The sequence below is a fragment of the Ptychodera flava genome, chromosome 1, assembly GCF_041260155.1.
Source record: "Ptychodera flava strain L36383 chromosome 1, AS_Pfla_20210202, whole genome shotgun sequence".
Taxonomy (NCBI): domain Eukaryota; kingdom Metazoa; phylum Hemichordata; class Enteropneusta; family Ptychoderidae; genus Ptychodera; species Ptychodera flava.
Genome location: NC_091928.1, coordinates 23,402,368 through 23,422,689, shown reverse-complemented (window position 1 = coordinate 23,422,689; position 20,322 = coordinate 23,402,368). Strand labels below are relative to the sequence as shown.

The window sequence follows — 20,322 nt, the reverse complement described above, 5'->3', positions numbered from 1 at the left end:
TGCACATTTTGATTATATTCAGAAGATTTTGTGGCAAAAACTCAGATAGAGAAGCATTAATATTCAATCTCACTTATTCAAGACTGGCTGAGAGCAGCACTTCCATTCAGTTAACATCATTACGCCATTTATTATGCCAAGAAAGATGAAGCGAAGACATTTTGCCCTCCCTGGTCTCAGCCAGAAATGGTTATACCTTACAGACTTTTTTCCCACGGAATGAAAACAAATGTACTTGGGCTGAGGCCCAAGTACAATAATAATAATAATAATAATAATAATAATAATTTATTGTTTAAAGACCACTACACACCTTGTCTTAGTGGTCTGTACATTATAGAAATTTACTGAAAGAAATACAGGTTTCGAAGAACATACAAGATAACTCAGAGGAAAGAGTGTAATTTAAATCAAATCAATGAAAACAAGCAAGCTTAAAATCTAGAATAAAGGATCCCACCTAAAAACAGCAAAGAAAGTATTTTAAAAAATGTCACTAAAAATAATAGAATAAAATATAAAAAATGCAATGATTTTAAGATATTAAAAAAAACAATTTGGTAAGTATCTCGGGTGAACATTACTTTTGAGAAGTCGAGAAACAGAAAAGCGCAGAAAATACATTCATCCGCAAAATCAATGATATCTTTTATCAAACGCATAATTTCTCCAATATATTGACCTCTAATGTTTGCATTTTGATCTGTGTCATTATGTTAGCACGATATTCGATAGTTGTCCAGCAAGTGCTAGGACTGATATTCCATGGTCAGTGTTGAGGATACTAATTTACCTCCCATTGTTCACGAGCATTCTTTGCACGAATTAATCGAATATTTAAGCGACCTTGAGAAGCTAATAGTTCAGGTATCTTAAAAGCCTCAACAAATAAAATGCGCCAAGGGTCCATCAATGGCATCATCATCATTATCACAATCAACATCGTCGTCATCATCATTTTATTGTCATATTTGAAAATTTACAATAACATTGTACTATTTAAATTCTGCAGAGTATAATGATAATATGGAACTAGGAATATAGATATGTACTAGTCGAGCTTGACCCAGTTAGCTCGTATTTTCTTTGCATTACTACAAGCATTATGGGGTACTGTCGAATGAATGATAAAAGTACTTTTGCGGGGAGGAAATATAACTGTAACTGTAAAAATGGTCTCTAAAAATTAAGTAATTAGAATCAAGTGTTGCATCTACCTTTTGCGAGAATCTACAGTTCCTTTCAATGCTGATTGCGAGTTTATGCAGCATTTTGTGAGTGAAATATTCTGAAATAGTTAACACTCTTTTTCGTAAAGTCCCACAAAATACTTCAGACAAATATTGCTTTTGGTTAATTCGAATACAATGTCATCCACCACCATTTTAAAACCTTCCATATATTCCACTTCATCTAAAATATAGCTGTTTAATCGAAAGATACCTTGCTATTTTGAGAAATAAAGCCTGTGGTTATCAGTAAGAAAACGTGATTTTATAGACTATTTCGATTCTAAACATTAATATTTGACTGCACTAATTGAACACCTGTACCCTTCTAGATATTTCCGTTCAGTAAATAGATTATCACTCAAATTCCATGGACACGACTCAAGTTCAATGAAGATCGTTTATTTTCATATGTGGCCGCTACATTGTCGAATGGGCTCCCTAGTCATATTCGTTCTGCATCAGGTGCTAACATTTTCAAATCTGGACTTAAGACCTACTTTTAGAGAGAGCTTAACACTGTGACACTGTGTACGCTAGTGAACATTTGAATGGATAACGGGTATTACATAATTTCTTATCGTATTGTATCGTATCATATGGTGTGTATGTTGCATTCTTACTATTTTGACAAGAGGAATGATCTTACCGACACGCTAGGATAGGTTGAGTTTGAAGAGGAAACTCGTAGCAGTATGCGATTTTATTTTCAACCTATGTCGAGATGGCTGCATCGGATTTTCTGCCACCTTTTTGTCCGTATCTAGATTCAAAACGATAGAGAAATCTCTGCCAATGATAAGATGGATGGAGAAAGCAGCTCTTTTCTTTGAAGTATTTCGGGTGTATATATTAAGGAAAGAACGATGGAAGGTAATGAATTTAACATGACAATTAATCGTCTTCATCAGTGTCACATTTTAGTCTTGAACGGGATGGCGTGGCATTCTGCTATTTCAACGACTAGGTTTAATATGCACATTTAATGTATCGAACACGGATTGCAATTAACTTAAAAAAAATGAATATCAATCATCTATTTATCGAAATGTTGTGATCATTCATTTGACGTATCATTGAGCCATTTCAGTTGGTTATTGACTTTTTCGGGGTTCGAATGTTATCGATTGTTGTTTTTATTCTAATCTTTATCATGGATCTAAAAAATTCCATTTAATGCGTTTTTAAACGTTTTTCTTGATTTCTCTATTCGTTCAATCGTTGGTGATTGTTGTAGCTTTTCCTTCAAATCTTGCGCTACTTCGAATCTCATTGTGTAGTTGTAACTGAGAACATCTATTATACGATCACGCCATTTATCTATGTCGCCTTCAACGTCAAGATCATTAACCCCAACCTTGACGATCATTTGCCTAGCTTCATTTTTAAATTCTTTTTCGATGAAATCAGCCAATCCAGAGCGACTTGTTACAAGAACTGGTATACCTACTGCCATCGCTTCAAGACCAGCTATACCGAAAGGCTCGCTTCGAGAAGGCACAACAACCAGGTTGCTCTCCTTAATATCTTGTAAATTCTTCTCATATGTGCCGTATTGTGCTAGCTTGATTTTCAAATATTTATCTTGGGCTGACAACCTTTCAAATAATTTCCTTCTAATTTCATCACGATGTTGGGTTGGGACACCTTTTATTATAAAAGTTGGTAGAGGCCGATGCATATCGTGATATGTCTTCGCAACACGGCTGAATGCTTTGGCAATTAACATGTAATTGTCTTTCATATTGTCTACGCCTATCATGTGTGTGTAAGTAAGAACTTGCATGGGATTGCCTTCGCCTGGCAGTTTTACTTGGATCTTAAACGTATCATTATCGGGAAACGGAATATATTCACGATGTATGATCTTTTTGGACAACGCTTTAAATTTTCTATCTAAGACAGAGAATACTTTTGGCCCCACGGAAAACACTGCGGTGGCTTTTTTCGCTGCTTTTATCGTGTTACGTTCCCATTCCTCATAGTATTCCGGTTGATATTCCTCCAGATCCTCATGATTATCACTGATGAAAAGGAAAATACGACTTTTCTTAAATTTCTTCTCTTTTAAAGAAATTGCGGATCCTGAAGTCACGGGTACATGGCCAACAATTACGTCCAGGTGTTTTAATTTTTCTATTTCGGACAAATCACACTCATTGTAGGATTGAAGACAGTCAAGGTTTATGTTCTCGTGGCAAATGTTGTCCGCTACTTTAATATTATGCTCGTTTGCGTCAGAAATATCAATGCAACAGCGATTTCTACCAAGAACTGTCCTGTAAACCTCAAACCCAGCTTCTTTTGCTTCCAATTCTATCTGACGATTCAGGCTTGACGTACCTTTGTCAACCTTTTCCCATTCGTCGTTGAGGATCAATATGCTCCTGTAATGAAACAGAAGATAACATAGTTGACAATGAAAATGACGTCAATTGCCGTTTCAATACTCATTGAATTTGACCGGAATTTTGCTATCACTTGCTCATACCTAGTTTTAGTTATAGTTCAATGAGTATAATATTCTTTATAACAGCTCATTTGCATATTGAATTATATTCTGTAGTCAGGTATTATATTGATATTGAGAGCACATATTTTGACCAGACTTCTGCTATGTATTGACCATACTTAGGTCTAGTTATTTTTTCAGTTTGACAGGCACGAAATTCAGATTATAAGCTCATTTGCATATTCAACTATCCTGTGATATACTGCAATTGATTGAATTTGTGAGTACATAAGTTATATTGAGATTTATTCATGCTCATGATCAAAGCTTGATTAGTGTCACATCCTAATGAATCCATTTGCATACTTATAAATGACTCAACGTATTTAGACCATACATCAACGTTGAATACTCCGAATTTGAACGATCACACCATTGATATGTGACTTTGATTTAAGTAAAACATAATAAGCATCAAACGACACTTCATATAGCACACACAAATGTGTCTAAACACCTGTGGTTTTGCAAATTTTGTTTCGATATAGCGATTCTATCGCTATCCTTTCTTACAGACGCTGTCCACCTAAGTCTTACTTTGTTTTCTTGAGTTTGTATTAAAAATGAGAACTCAAATGAAACCACTACAGGATACAATACAAGATTCATCACACTGTACTAAAATACCTACGTTCTCGAACGTCCTTCAAATTTTGCTGTCGGCAACATCGTGTCGCAGAGGAGGACGGCAGTCATTTTGCTTGTGTGCTTTGTGTAAAATACTTTGAAGTTGCCAATATAGTTAAGAGACTCCAAAACTTATTGCGTTTGTCTTGCATATTATATGTCAATGTGTTTATTTACACCACAATATCGTGGTTTATAGCCTAAAATATCATTCGCTTTATCTAACCTCTCTAACCTCATAGGTTTGGTCACTAAATATTCCACTGAAAGCAGAATTTGTGTGTTGACTTCAGGAACGTCAGTACAAGTCTGTTCTTATCTTGGATGCTTGATTCACTAATTTGATGGAGTGTCGAAACACCATTAAAAACTGCACATTGTATTCAGCGACGTTTCGAAATTGTCACACGTTGACGTTGTTGTTACATTTGATACATTATTTAAAAACAAAAATTGGCTCTTTATCTTACTTGGCTCGTAAATTCTCGGGATTAGCTGTGGTTTTGTCGCACAGTCCACCTGGGCATATTTTAAACCAAATGGTGAGCACGCACAATATGTACATCATCGTCGTCATTTTTCGGCTGGAAGTGAAGACTTTCTGTGAAGAAACAATGAAACACAATAAAAATAGGCTACACGTAGATCTAAACCACTTAACTCTCTCGTGCGCGAATATGACCCTAAAATATATTTTCTACAGCCCACTTTCAATGAAAATAATGATAAAAGGGTTAATAAACCGATAAGCATTAAACTATGAATGTTGCTCGCTGAAGTCGATCGCTGTTCCGTAGTTTCTTGAGTTGCGCAAACAAAGTTCGCCCTGTACACTCAGGGCATCGGGCATCATTCCAAACATGGCCCGTAGATTTTGTCTGGCCGTATAAAAATTATTCTTGAAGAGAAAGATACATGAGTATGCTACTTTGCAAATATTTTTAACACATATTAACACCTTAATGTGGGTCTACTCTAAAAGGCGGAAGCCAGCATCCCAAATGAGAATGCCCAATACTTCAAAAACCGGGAAATGTGATGTTAAGTTTTTTTACATCCACTATCGACCAGCAGTTGTTTCGATGTTGCTTTGTTGTAGAAATTATGACGAACAAAAAGCATCTACAAGCATCTGGAATATTGAACAACCCTATTGTATAATTTCTGTGTCTCTCTGACAACTCATTTATATATGAAATGGAGGAGTCATCACGGGGTAGTGGTTAGCGTACCGGACTCACTGTCGGAGGATGGTGAGTTCGAGATTCGCTAAGTCTAGAGTAACAGACTCTCTGTCAGAGCATGGTAAGTTCGAGACTCCAGCATTGTGTTGTGCCCCTGAGCAAAGCACTTTGCTCCTCTTTGCTCCATTGAGTAGTGAGTTATGGGTACCTCATCCTGTACTTTGGTTGACCTGTTAGATGAGTAATATAAAAATGCATTCCAAAACAGCAATAAATTAGGCAGTCGAACAGATTTCAAAGCTTCCCGATTGATAACTTAATGCTCATAAAGATATACGCAATCAAAGTATTATTACATATGTACCACAGTTTACTTGCATCGAAGCGCGCGCATACTACCGGTATTTGCACTGCAGTGCAATACCAAAAACATTATGCCATTTCTTTATGTTAATGAGTATTTACCAATTTTGACCCGGAACTATTTTTGTTTGTAAACACAAAAATTGTCGTCTACAAGATTTCATTTCACTTTGGTTCTATGCTAGTTATCGTAAAATGGATGACATTACCGATAAAAAAACTACGACAAAGAAAATTGCATGTACTTATCGTAGTGTGAGGATGATTTTTACTATACGGTGAAGCAGTTTGTCGTCAGCGAAGCGAAAACATTGACAACGGGCGACGTCGGCGCAGCGCGCAGCCACAGTTACGTGTGGTTCGATACACGGCGGCTATCAAGTATTGAATTGAACCACACGTAACTGTGGGCGCAGCGGAGCCAATTAAACAGTTAACATTTTCAGAGACGTTTTTGCCAGTAGTTTTCTCACCGGACATTCCCTGTTTTCAATCCTAAAGAATATTTAGAAAGTCATTTTTTGCGTGCAGTTTACTCTGTGTTTGTGTGTCCTACACGCTATTGATAACAGTGAGCGCTTGTGTGCCACGGTGAACACTGAAATTTGATCGTTCGACAAGTTACGTTTGCCGTATCTTACTCTTAAAATTCCCTTAAAAATCTTTGAACTGTTATTTGTATCGATCATTTAGAAAAATTTCAAGCTCAAAATGTGAAAAAATTAAAGCGTTCCATTTTCAAAGTTCTCTTCGTTTGACTATCTATGGAATGTTGCTACGTATGTGTGAGCGATCGCAAGCAGAGTTCGAGCTCTGCGACGTTCCTCTGACGTCATCCTTGATAAACAAATAAACAATAAATAAGCCAATCAAAATAGAGGGTGTGGCGGCTTTGACCAATGAAAATTGAAAGCTAATTCGATGCCTCATTACAGTGATGTCAATGTTATATAACTCCGCAGGGTCGGCTGAAGCTTTGACAGACAAGTAGTACGCACGACTAATCGTCGATTTTCTCGATAAATGATGCAAATAAAAGATAGAACATATAACAAAACCCATGACCTGTGAGTGCAAGCGCGCCGTACTATCGTTATTGCACTCGTGCTGTGGTTTTATCGGCTGTTCTTTTACTCGCTTCGCTCGTGAAAAGACTTCCACCGAATACACCGCAGCACTCGTGCAAATACTGCTTGTACGGCGCGCTTGCTCTCACAGGTCAGGGGGTCTGTCATATTATTAGACAGATGAAAAAGAATGCTCTTAATGAGTTTCCGTGTGTAACCATATCCTGTATATATTTGCAGATATGTGTGTGTTATGGAATAGGTGATGTAATATTTCAGAAATTTATGTTTTGGCCACAGATAGCGCTAGATACAGGTCGTCCTTCCAACCTAAGACTGTGAATCCCTTACAATTGGCTTTGCACGGTAATGGCTTTGGGCTTAGAAAAATAAATCCGAGACAGTATATCCATATTAAAATAGTTTTACTATTTGTGATGTTTTATCATATGTATCTATACTCTAAGAATATTTCTGAATGATCAGATGTACCATAACTCGTATTGAGTCAGAATTTCATGGCTTCTCCTAATTTAAATGTAATAGTCGTACGCACTATGACATTGCCCTAAGAGACCTATTTCCCTGAGAGTCATCCATAGACGGCATGCAGTGAGCATCATGATTTTGGGGCTGCTGATTTGAACTGATTTTTGACACCAGTTAGTTGGATTTGGAACCAAACAGCGAATAGGGTCCAATTTTCTATTCCATTCTGATGTATAGTATAGTCCTGTGAAGCTTTAGGGTGAAAACCCCAGGATTGGTGACTTTATGGACCTGTATCTGAAGCCAGACTTTGAGCCTTGAACGTGCTAACCACGGAGACGTGTTTGGGTATGTTTAGAAATGTCTGCTTCATCCAAAGGTATGACTATGCGATTGTGAAGTCCATATACAGATAGCCGAGACTGTGCTGTTGGTGAAACGAACCGTCAAGATTCATGCAGTCGCTGTACTCGAGAAACTTTTCTAGAGTTTAGAAGTGGTTTTGCAGAATTTGTTCCTCTTGATTTATGTATGCCGGATAATGCTGAAGAGTGAGTACTACAGCAGTAAATGAACAGGTTAAGACCAAAGACAAGTGAACAACATGCTGTATGGGTGTAATAACCAGAGTGTGAGTACTTGACCAGTGTCTAACCACGGGGAATAGTCTGCAGAGTTTTTCTGCTATGGTGTGTTGTAATGGATGTGCGAGTCTACAGCGGGTGCACCTGTGTTGAAATCTGTTGAGGGAAGAGAGCTGACCTTGTGCATCGAGAGAGACTGTGTTAGGAAGCAGATGACTGTTAAAGATAGCTCGTTTATTCAAGCTGCTATGAACTATATCATCATGTGCACTATGGATTTCTAATTGTGAGACTGTGTTACAAATACTAAATATAGCGATAATTATTCCATGTGAATTAATATTAAGAAACTTGAGGCTGAGGGCTAAACTGATTTACATATGCATTTACATATCATGCATTTACATATTGTGATTAAGTTATTGAGTTGAATTACTAACTTCATTAGTGATGGAAAGATTATATTTCGGAGACATTGGTTATGTTTATGTAGAGTGATTATGATTATTGAGTTTATATTCATTAATTAAGTACTTTCTATTTTGTTTTGATTATTCCATTTTTTACCAAAGGTACAGTAATTTGATTGAGTTGATCTCTTTAGGCTCATCCGATTTGAAATATTTATCAGAGCTAAATATTGCTCAAAGTATAGAATATTATCAGAGTCCACAATATTTATCAGAATCTATGATATATTTTGTCAGTAATTATTTCTTTCAAATTGCATAATTTCTTTGGTTTATACTAGAGTGCTGAATGTGCTCAGAGATGTTGTTGCTCAGAGATGTTGTTGTTCACTGCTGTTATAGGACGAAGGGGGAGGGCTTTGCGTACAATTCATAATATTATACAAGTAGTAGAATACTGAAGGCGGAGCCTATAACTTTCACTGATGCCACAAAGGGGGCATATATTCTCAGTGTCAGTAAAGAACACTTTGATAATAACATGCAAAAATGAATTATTGTACTCAGGGTTAAGGGAGTTATGCTATGGCACGAGGGGGGCTTTGTTGTAATGTATAATATACAGGAAGTAGCGCCATCTTGAAGGCGGGCCTATAACTACCCCTGATGCGCGAATGGGACATAATATTTACAGTGTCTGAAGCGAAAAGTTTGATAGAAACATGCAAAATTAGATTATTGTCCTCAGGCATAAGGGACTAATGTTAGAGGATAAAGGGGAGGGCTTTGGGTATAACGTATAATATACAGGAACCACCACTTTACTGTAACAAGGCCTATAACTGTAATTTTTGCCACGAAGGGGGGCATGATATTGTCAGTGTCAGTAGAGAAGACATTTATAACGAGATTCAAAAATGAAATATTGTCCTTTCGCTTATGGGATTTATGTTATAGAAGAAGGGAGAACTTAGTTGTAACGGCCAAATCGGATTTTAGTATATTTTCTGTTAATTGTATTTCTTATTATTGTGTACTGTACCAGTATTTGAGTTTTCTACATATACCAGCAATTCTATACGTGATTCTTTACACCTTATTTTCTATATCCATTATTCATGACTTTTATTCATACACACTCTTATTCAATCAATAGAACTTACTTTTATTTGTTCCTCTCGCTCATATGTTTTATTCAACCAATATAAACTACCTTTAGTGTTGTTCTCGCTCTAATGATGTTGTATTCACCAATAGAACTTCCCTTTTATTATTGCTCTCGCTCATATGAAATCACCTTGATGTTTTAACTCAACCGCTGAATAAAGCTTACCTGGCATTACCACGTTGTTTGCCAATTAAAAGCACCCACGCATAATTTGGTTCAGTGCACCTCTGTAGCCTGATAGGCAGCATACAAGGAACTGACAATGTCTCTGTGTTCCATTTTTCAGGTTAGTTTCTTTTCTTTGACTACACTAATTGTACGGTAGTTTGTAGTATTCACTATGTATTTTTGTGTATTGTTACTGCTGTATTTAAGTATATGTAATTGCTGTATTTTTGTGTATATGAATTTCTTAAAATTTTGCACTCGTGTAATTTTAAGCAGTTAACCTCTGTAGATTGACAGGCAGCATACAAGGAACTGACAATGTCTCTGTATTCCATTTTTCAGTAATGAACGCTATCACTAGTGAAATACTTTTGAGTGTGGGTCTTGGTTGACAGCGAGGACCGTGACATAGTGTATAATGTATTTAAAGTGTTTGATGTTAAATGAAGCACTCAATAAGGATATTATTATTATTATTATTCTTTATTTCAGGCCATAAGCCCATTCAGTAAAATGTACAAAAAATACAACATTACATCTAAGAAATAAAGCTAGAAAAACTTAATAATCTTGTTTCCGCTAAATTATGATATTGTCGAAGGATCTCTTGAGATCTTGTTGCAATTAACTTCAAGAGACATATCCTGACAGTGGTGGACTCTAGGCACATGACCAAAAAACTATTTTTAGTGGAGTACAGTTCTTTGTTGCTGCATGTAATGTAGTTGCAGGGTTGTACTATGATCAAAATGAACGGGAACTTGTTGTAAGTAATGACACCATTCGAAAGCCTAATGGTTATGATTGTGGAATATACACGATTTTGAATGCATAAAGTGTCATCACAGGAAGACTGTATGACATTATTGGCAGTATTACAGTTAGAAGATGGGTGTCCACGCTTTTAATACGTCTATATGATCATATTTTTAAGTCCCTTAATCTAAATCCAAGGGCCATACCACTACCAATAAATTATGCGATATGTACACGATACTGAAGGAGCTATTTCGTATAGGAGAAGAGCCTAGAATTGTAATTAGGCCCTTAGGAAATAATTCACCGTAGTAATGACGACCTTATGCTGAAAAGAAATTTGTCTGTTTGTCATGCACAATATGTCCAGGGAAGTTATCATATGCGGAGGAGATTATATGTTGTTCATGCAGAGAAGCTAAGATGTGATATTAGTTGTGTTTCGCTGAATCTCAACAATTCACCACTGTATTACAAATGTATGTAATGTACTTGTAAATAAATTTGATGTAGCAACTGTAAATATATCAAGGTATGAAGCCGCAAAGTATTGTTTGGGGGACTATGGCATATAGAGCAGCGTAATCTTATTACAATTAGTTAGAGTACTGTAGCCAGTCTCCATAATAGCGCACGAAAACAACATTAATCTGATGTCCGTATAAACTATGCATAACTGTGTATTACATGCATGCACTATGTGTAAATCGGTATTTTACTGAACGAGAGGCCACAACATGGTGAACAATGTGATTATTGGAAGCAATACGTTTAAAGTAGGCAATTTGTTGTGACTGTTATTATATTAAGTACATATAATGTTAAATGTGAATCTTTGTGTGCGCATACACAAAATTTATAAGTCCCTCCATTTAGGTCACTATATATGATCGTATACACGAATACATAGAGAAGGTGACAACCTTTTTTCCAAGAACATATATCCCAGAATCGTAAAAACCATACTTCGGCATTCCGTATATTTCACATATTGATCTATAATACCACTGCATATACCGTCTTATCTGTCAGATTAGAACTGCAAGTCATTTGCCATGTACAGTCTTGTTTGTATATGGTGCATTGTGCACATAGCCCTCGCCATGTGTTTAATAGAATAAATCTATGAAGTGTGAGCACAATATTCTATTACTTCCTATTGTTATCAATGCGATCTCTAACATAACTTTGAATATCATGTTCTTCAGGGCATCAATAGAAGTTAATTGCTCTCTTTAGTCTAGCGCTTTTATATCGTGCATTGTCCCTCACACCAGAGAACAATATTTCGTTTTCGAATCTTGTTATCAAAGTGTTCTCTACTAAAACATTAGAGATCATTTCCCTTCATTGCATCAGTTATAGGCCCATGATCTGTATGGTGCTAGAACTTTTAGATATTGCATTGTATGCAGCCCCACCCTTTCGTCCTACACCATAAGTCCATCAAGCATGAGGACAAAATTTCTCTTTTGCAAGTGTCAATCACCTTTTCTCTACTGACACTGTCAGTATCATGTCCCCCTTCGTGGCATAATTTATGGTTTATAGGCCCCGCCATCAGCATGGTGGTGGTGCCCCTATATTGTACATTGTACACGAAAACCTCCCTCTTCGTCCTATAAGATAGTTCCGTAAGCCTGAGGACAATATTAAACTTTGCATAATTCTATCAAACGTTATCTATTGACACGTGAATATCATGTCATCCTTTCGTAGCATAATTTAAAGTTAAAGGCCCGTCTTCAGCTTGTGTGGTGCTGTATATTACACATTATACGCTAAGCCCCCCCCTCGCCATAAGATAGTTCCTTAAGCGTGAGTACAATATTTCATTTTTTGAATCTTTTATCAATATGTTCTCGACTGAGAGTGAGAACATCATGCCCCCTTTGTGGCATCAGTGAAAGTTAAGGTCTAATGCCCTGTCTTCAGCATATGGTGGTGCCTGTATATTATGTATTATACCAAATCTCTCTTCCTTCGCCCTATAACATAAGATCCTTAAGACTGAGGACAATAATCTAACTTTGCATGTTTCTATCAGATTGTTCACTACTGACACTGTGAATGTCAGGCCCCCTTGTGGATAATATAAAGTTATAGGTCCCATCTTAAGCATTGTGGTGGTGCCTGTATATTATACATTATGCACAAGCCCCCCCCTCGTCCTATAAATAAGTCCCTTAAGCGTGAGCACAATATTTCATTTTGAATCTTGTTATCAATATGTTCTCTTCTGACACTGAGAATATCATGTCCCCTTCGTGGCATAAGTGAAAGTTATAGGTCCTGCCTTCAGTATGGATGTGCTGCCTCTATATTATACATTATACACAAGCCCTCCCCCTCGTCCCTAAAGATAAGTCCCTTAAGCATAGCGCAATATTTCATTTTTGAATTTTGTTATCAATATGTTCTCTTCTGACACTGAGAATATCATGTCCCCCTTTGTGGCATCAGTGAAAGTTATAGGCCCTGCCTTCAGTATTCACTATCGCTCGTGCATATATGTCGTGTACTGGTCAAAATTTCGTGGTATACCATCGCTGGGTGTGCTTTATTGCTTAATTATACACTACGCCCTCCCATTCGTCCTATAACGTAAATCCCTTAAGCGCGAGGACAATATTTAACTTTGCATGTTTCTATCAAACTTTTCTCTACTGACACTGAGAATATCATGTCCCCTTCGTGGCATAATTAAAGTTATAGGTCATGCTTCAGTAGGTGGAGTGCCTGCGTATATTACACATTATACACAAAGCCCTCTCCCTTCGTCCTATAAGATAAGTCCCTTAAGCGTGAGCACAATATTTCATTTTTGAATCATTTTATCAATTTGTTCTCTTCTGACACTGACATATCATGTCCCCCTTTGTTGCATGATTTAAAGTTAAAGGTCCCGTCCTTCAGCATTGTGGTGGTGCCTTTATATTGTACATTATACACTAAGCCCTCCCCTTCCTCCCATAAGATAAGTCCCTTAAGCGTGAGCACAATATTTAATTTTGAATCTTGTTATGAATATGTTCTCTTCTGACACTTAGAATATCATATCCTCCTTCGTGCATCATGGAGTGTAATGGGCACCGATCAGTATGATGCTAGTGCTTGTGTATAGTGCACTTTGCACAAAGCCCTCCCCTTCGTCCAATAAGATAAGTACCTTAAACCTACGGACAATTTTTCATTTTGCATATTTTTATTAAAGTGTTCTCTACTACACAGTGAATATCATATCCCCTAAATGGTATCAGTGATTATTTTAGGTCCCCATCAAGTTGGTGCTTGTGCCGGTATATATTGCATTGTGCATTAAGCCCCGGCCCCGTTTTTCTACTGACATAAGTCCCTTAAGCGTGAGAATAATATTTAAATTTTGCGTATTTTTATCAAAATTAGGACAATATTTCATTTTTGCAAAGTGTTATCAAAATTTTATCTACTTACAGAGAGAATATCATAACCCTTCGTATTCACCCTTCCCCCTTACCCTTTCGTTTAGTTTTTTCCCCGCTTCGTAAAAGGTGTCAAAACATTGGGCTGATCTAACATTTGTAGATAAACATCGAGAACAGTAGTATTAGTGCATGTGTTATAATACAAAGTGGACCAGTTTCTGTGAGGGGAAAAGTTGGAATTTAATTACGCGTTTTTAATATATCTTGAGAACGAGTTTTTTTCTCGTAATTTCGAAATTTAAAAGAATTGAATTTTGAGTTTTTTTATTCTTGTAATTTCGCTTTTTTGACTCCAGCAATAACGATCTTTTATTCTCGATAGTACGCGTTTTTATTCTCATAATTACGAATTTCTCTTGTAGTTATGAGTTTTAAATTCTCGTAATTTGTTTCTCGTTCATCTACTCTAAAGGATACAGGAAGCGCCTCGTTACATCGTACGTTTACCTTGATCTACATCATTTCAAGACTTTTGTCAGTCTTGCGGCATGCCATTGCATGATCATTAAACATGAGAATTTTGCGAAAGTGTTTGGATGTGTTTGCTTGTACAGACAAATAATCTACAGCAATTTTCTGAATTTGCCAAGTGGAAGACAACTTGTACAGTGTAAAGTAGTGGATTAATAAACAAATGTCATAGTTTTCACTTGCATCTAATTTATTCTTCAATACAATATTCTGAAAACATTTCACAGCGTAAATATAATTTTTTAAATTAAATCGAATATTTATTCAGAATTGCAAACAATAGAATAAGAAAGAACAGTTAAATATTGTTTGCAAATGGCATCAGCATGCTCAAACAAATGCGTTTGTTGAATTTGCCTGACCTATCATAATAAATTTCAATATGATTGGCATGGCTAAGAATTTTTAAAATTGTTAAAAGTACGCAAAGATGCTAAATTTTATGCTTGTATCATCATTTTAAATAATTGCTGCTTATCTACATACAATTACAGTATTTGATCACATTTTTAAAGTAGCTTTAGTTATTATCAATCCGTTTCACTGGTTCAGACGAATTTCAATTAGTAATGCAAATAAAATCTTGTTCGTACCCCGGGTTATTACCGGCTGTATATGTACGAAGAAAGACGTACAAGCAGGAAAAAGCTAAGTTTCAATGAATTGTACATTTTGAAATATATGCATGTATAAGAATTAGTGATCAAGTAACACATGTCGATATACTGCTTACCATACATACAAAAGACCATTGTTTTCGTTTAAATGTTTCTAAAAATAGATATTACGGCAAAAATCTCTGTTCACTATTTTGAGTTAGATATTACAGATTTCAATTGATATCAGTGCAAAGGTGTGTTGACCCATAACACGTTTTGAAGACTGAGTTCATTGATAATCAGTGTTTACTTTTCTGTTACACAACGCAATGCATAGAAAGACAGTACGTGGCCTAACAGCCATTAGTGTGGGAAACACTTCCTTGAAAGTTTAAGTCAAGGATATAGGCAAGCATTCTTGTTTTTCGGAACAGATTTCAGCCTGTTCAGTGCTACAGTTGTCTATGAACCCACAAAAATCAGGTGAGTTTCTATCTTATTTTATATTGAGTTTACAGCTGAATGAGTTTCCAAGGAACTCTGTTGAGCGTCGCCCCTGCAAGGCAAATCTATACGGACAATGATCAATGACAAAAGAACATTCGTACAGACATTGATCGAAGTCAAACATGTTTGATCTAGGACTTATTAGTTTAGTTTCTTTAGTGATTGTATGTTCATGCAACTCTGATTTAGTAATAACTTTTGCAAAGCAGTTAAATTGTAGATACTCTGTAAGTCAAGGCTGTTTATGCAAACGAGATCTTGTAAACAAAAGTAAGCGTTCAGTCACCGTTACAAGGCGTTTAATGAGCCAGGTCCTATGACTTGACCCGACCACTTGACCTTTGACCCATGGTCATTACAGAGTGTGAATTTAGCTGAGTTCTTATTTTTTCTCTATTTTTTCTTTGATTTATTTGAGTTACTCGTTCCACTACGTTTCTTATACGTTCTCTAGAAGGCATGCTTATATTCGATTAAACCTCGTAATGATTAGATCGGATATCTGCTTCGTCTGAACGCATTACGGAATATCATTCATAGATGACTATTGCACAGTTGTTGCAGACAAATTATTTTGAGTCTTAGGGACTGGACATAAATTACAGGGGGCGGTGTTTTTCGAAACACCGCTGCATCAAAATAGTGACCCTTCAAAAGTTCATGCACAAAAATGAGTGACCCTCCCAGTTATCCGAGCATGAAATAAGTGACCCTCCCCTGTTACTCAAAACCCCCAACAAACCCGCAATGTGTTCAAGTCTCCTTCTGACTTGCTATACTTTTGAAGTCCCCTCCCACAAGGAAGGCAAAATGTGGCCGATATAACGCTTTGTCCAAAAATATCAAATCATATGTGTGTGATAATTCGTGTTAATGTACTTTGCTTGAAGTGGCAGGTAAAAAGTGCATGCGTGTACAAAAAAATGTAATTTTTAGATTTCATCGATAATGTTGATTCACACGATACATGGTAGTCGACTATAGGAAAACTATGAACGTGTAATTTCCAATATAAACTAGCAATATCTGTTCATCTATAGATGTTTAATAACTGATATAAATATAATTGATTAGCATGGCTGTTTACAAGTGCACATGTGAATAAGATATTTGATTTTGGAATTCGATCCACTATACATGGGAGTCTATCACAAAACTGTAAAAAATGTCACAATTCAAAATATGCACTATTTGTGCACATATGAACTTTAATAATTGACAAATTGTACTTGATTAGAAGAATTTGGTAACACGTGCATCCGTGTACAAGACTTTTTTGGAATTCCGCATAAAATGTTGATCCATCATACATTGTAGTCTATGACGAAACTATGAATATTTTTTAATACAAAACTTGGCAAATCTGTGTGTTTATGTATGCTTGATTATTGATATTTATGTTCTTGATTAGACTAGAGTGGTTACAAGTCCATGTGTGTGCAAGAAATTTGATTTTGGAATTTCACCGAAATGTTGATTCATTATACATGGCAGTCTATGATGAAACCCTGTGAATAATTTTTTCAATACAAAACTAGGTAAATCTGTGCATTTATGTACACTTGATTATTGGTATTAATGTTCTATTAATGTTCTACAAAATTGTTTACCGCCAACACAGAAATACAGAAGGTGCAGTTCTTTGTCTTCTGCATACCATCACACAACACCTTGACACTTCAAATGCGTCTGTTCGAATTTTATTTGCTGACTTCTCAAGTGCGTTTACTATATCACCAAACTTGTTGATCAGAAAATTGAAAAATATGTCAGTCAACAGGCAGTTAGTCGGTTGGGTTGCAATTTTTTTATTAGGAGACCACAGTTTGTTAAGGTACATTCGATACGATCGTATGAGCGATTGACAAATGCCGGCTCGCCTCAACGTTCGGTTATATCACCATAATTATTTACCATTTTTACATCTGAGTGTACTCCTATGCATGAGGACAGTAATGATAAGCTTTACAAATTTGCTGATGATAAGGCTTTAGCTGGCCTCATTACAGCAGATCAGGACACAATCTATAAGCAAGACTGAAGTGAGCAGATTGGTTACATGGTGTGATTGTAGTTTCTGAATGTAAAGAAAACAAAAAAATGAAAATTGATTTCAGGAAAAAAACTAAAATGAGTCCACCTCCGTTAAAAATCAAGTGTAGGGAGGTTGAAAGGATAAACAGTTATAATATCTTGGGAACTTTCTTACAAACATGGTTTCTTGTGATGACCGGCCACATTAATATGTCAAATCGTAAATGTCAACAAAGATTGTTTTTCCTACGTAATTCAGTTGCATACATTTGAAGTATCAGGGAACCGTTTATCATATGTTTTACAGATCAATGGTTGAGTCTATCATTTTGTCATTGTATTTCCTGCTGGGGTGGTATATTGCCTCCTCTGATGAAAATCAGATAAATAGTGTCATCGAAGCAGCTAGGAATATTCTAGGCATATCATTGCCTAGTTTTGATGACATGTACATGAAATCAATGAAAAACAAATCTAGGACTATAATGTCTTACAAAGCTCATCCACTGCATAGAAATTTTATTAAAATGAGGTCTGGTCCAGATATCACTCAATTAGGTGCGGCACGAACAGGTTTAAAACTACTTTTGTGCCCTTAGCAGTTAGGATTCCTAACCAAATTTCTACGAGGTGAAAATCGCATCGCGGAGACGGCTAATGTCACAATTATTTCAAATTTCATGAAAAAAGTACGGTACCGCCAGAAAATGAACCGTCTACCTGGCTGTTTATGTATTCACATAAATTAGTGTGATGGCAGGTTAGCCTATGACGTAAGACTATCAAGTACGGTTTCCCTCAGTTGCCGGGAGGAGAACTTTATAGAGGTGCTAACTGGTCCTCGTTAATTGGGATTAGCTGATAAACAAAAGGTGATTCCAGATCGATTACTCTCTTTTGTTCACTCGCCAGAGTTGTTCATATCAGCGTATATGGGAAGTTTGGTCTGAGTAAATAAATAGCGAACACTCGACTGTTATCTGGCCATTGAGGGCGCTTTATGAGTAAAATAAATAACAAACATGCCAGACACGTCGTTATTCTAGAATGACATCATCGATCCTTTTTTCTGAGGGAAAATACCATTTAAGGCACCGGATTTAATTTAGTTTCAATCGGACAGCTTCGTGAATCTTCGGAGAGGCAGTAAAGTCATTGCGGGGTACATGCAGTGGCGTCTATGCACTAGTGGCGATTTCCATGTAAAGCGTACCGGATGTGTGTTACACAACATGTCGACGTGATTTGTAAGTTTATTTAGCGTATTTACTGTTTAGAATGTTGATTTTTCTCAGCGAAAGGCAAATTAAATTGTTGTGAAAATAATTCCGAGGGTACATTAATGTCTTGTGTTCTGGGATTTGATGCTATTTGCCGTCGCACCCTGTAGACTTGTGTCGCAAGTGTTCGAACTTTAACCTTCCATGCCATGGCAACTGCTATGTTTACAGGTTTGTTTACTGTAAGGGGGGGGGGGCAAAATTGAGTGTTCGCCGGTAAATCATTGCGAGTAGCTTGAGCTACCATATCGCTGTTGTTGGGAAACATTGCCGAGTATATGCTGCAAAACTGTTTGGTACCTCATACAACTGTAAGTTATTTCCAAATCATATCAAACGATGTTTCTAGTATCGATATTTCTGCCGATGAGAACACTGTTCATCCAGTGAAATTCTGTGAAAACTGCAATCGGACACTGGACAGACACCTACAGTTGCTGGCAAATGGACAGTGTAAAGTATGGAAAGTGAACATTGAGTGAAAGATACATTGTGAAAATGACTGCAGTATTTGTGACTACTTCAGTAAAACCGGGAAAAAAAACAAGTTTTGCCAAATTGTTAGAAATCTGTGACTTCCACCACAAGTGATAATGGTCATAGTGGTGAGGTAAAGGCGATAACTTCAAAGACATGCAGCTGTCAGGCTTTAGATTTGGAGAAAATCAACTGTATTCTAAATGGGAAATGTGGAGCAAAGTGGGGCACATGCTCCCTTACACCCAGATCGTTTTGATTCTGTAAGTCAGGATTAGCACTGTCAAATATGTAAAGAAATTTTTGAACAGACCAGTTCAATTGCTGTGTAAATGGAATCACATATTCCGTGCAGACTGCTTGAAGGAATGGGTTAAAACGTCCGCCTCTTGCCCACTTTGCAGAGTGTCAATAAACAAGACCTCTATTACATGTATTCAAGTAGCTCTTGGGAATATCATTGGGGAGCTTAAAATAACCTGTGATTACAAATGGAAGGGGTGTACAGAAATATGTAAACTGAGCGCTCTTGGCAATCATGTGATAAACTGCCTCTATGCAACAATCCCAGTTCCAATTATGTTGGAACATATCTATTCAAAACAACCAACTGATGTCGCGCCCGAGGATGAAAGTGTGCCTTAGCCTAAACGGCAAGTCTCTGTTTCAAAAACTGAAAGTGCCAAAGCAGCTGTAGAAGTGCTACTCCAACATGAGAAGCTAGAATCAGTGCACTGTTTTGAGGACCTGGCCACAAAAGTGATGAAGACAAAAATTGAATCACAGAAGTCTCATGAAGAACTTATAAGATTTAAAACGGGCGGAACAGTAAGTAGTTGTAATTTTTTTAAAGTGAAGGATGTAGATTGAATGGTATAATTTCTTGACAATGTGATTATTTTCGTCCAATGTGTTGTTGAAATTATCTACACT

At 36.6% G+C, this 20,322-nt stretch overlaps 1 protein-coding gene across 1 annotated transcript in view; it reads right to left on the bottom strand.

Moving 5' to 3' along the window:
* Positions 1-265: 265 nt before the first annotated feature.
* Positions 266-20,322, bottom strand: part of LOC139133280 (uncharacterized) — a 40,894-nt gene continuing 20,837 nt past the window's right edge. The window contains exons 2-3 of the mRNA XM_070699811.1: positions 4,839-4,969; positions 266-3,616 (exon numbers count right to left, since the gene is read on the bottom strand). Coding sequence (XP_070555912.1) covers positions 2,389-3,616; positions 4,839-4,945 — 1,335 coding nt within the window. The 5' untranslated portion in view covers positions 4,946-4,969 and the 3' untranslated portion in view covers positions 266-2,388. The remainder of the gene's footprint in view (positions 3,617-4,838; positions 4,970-20,322) is intronic.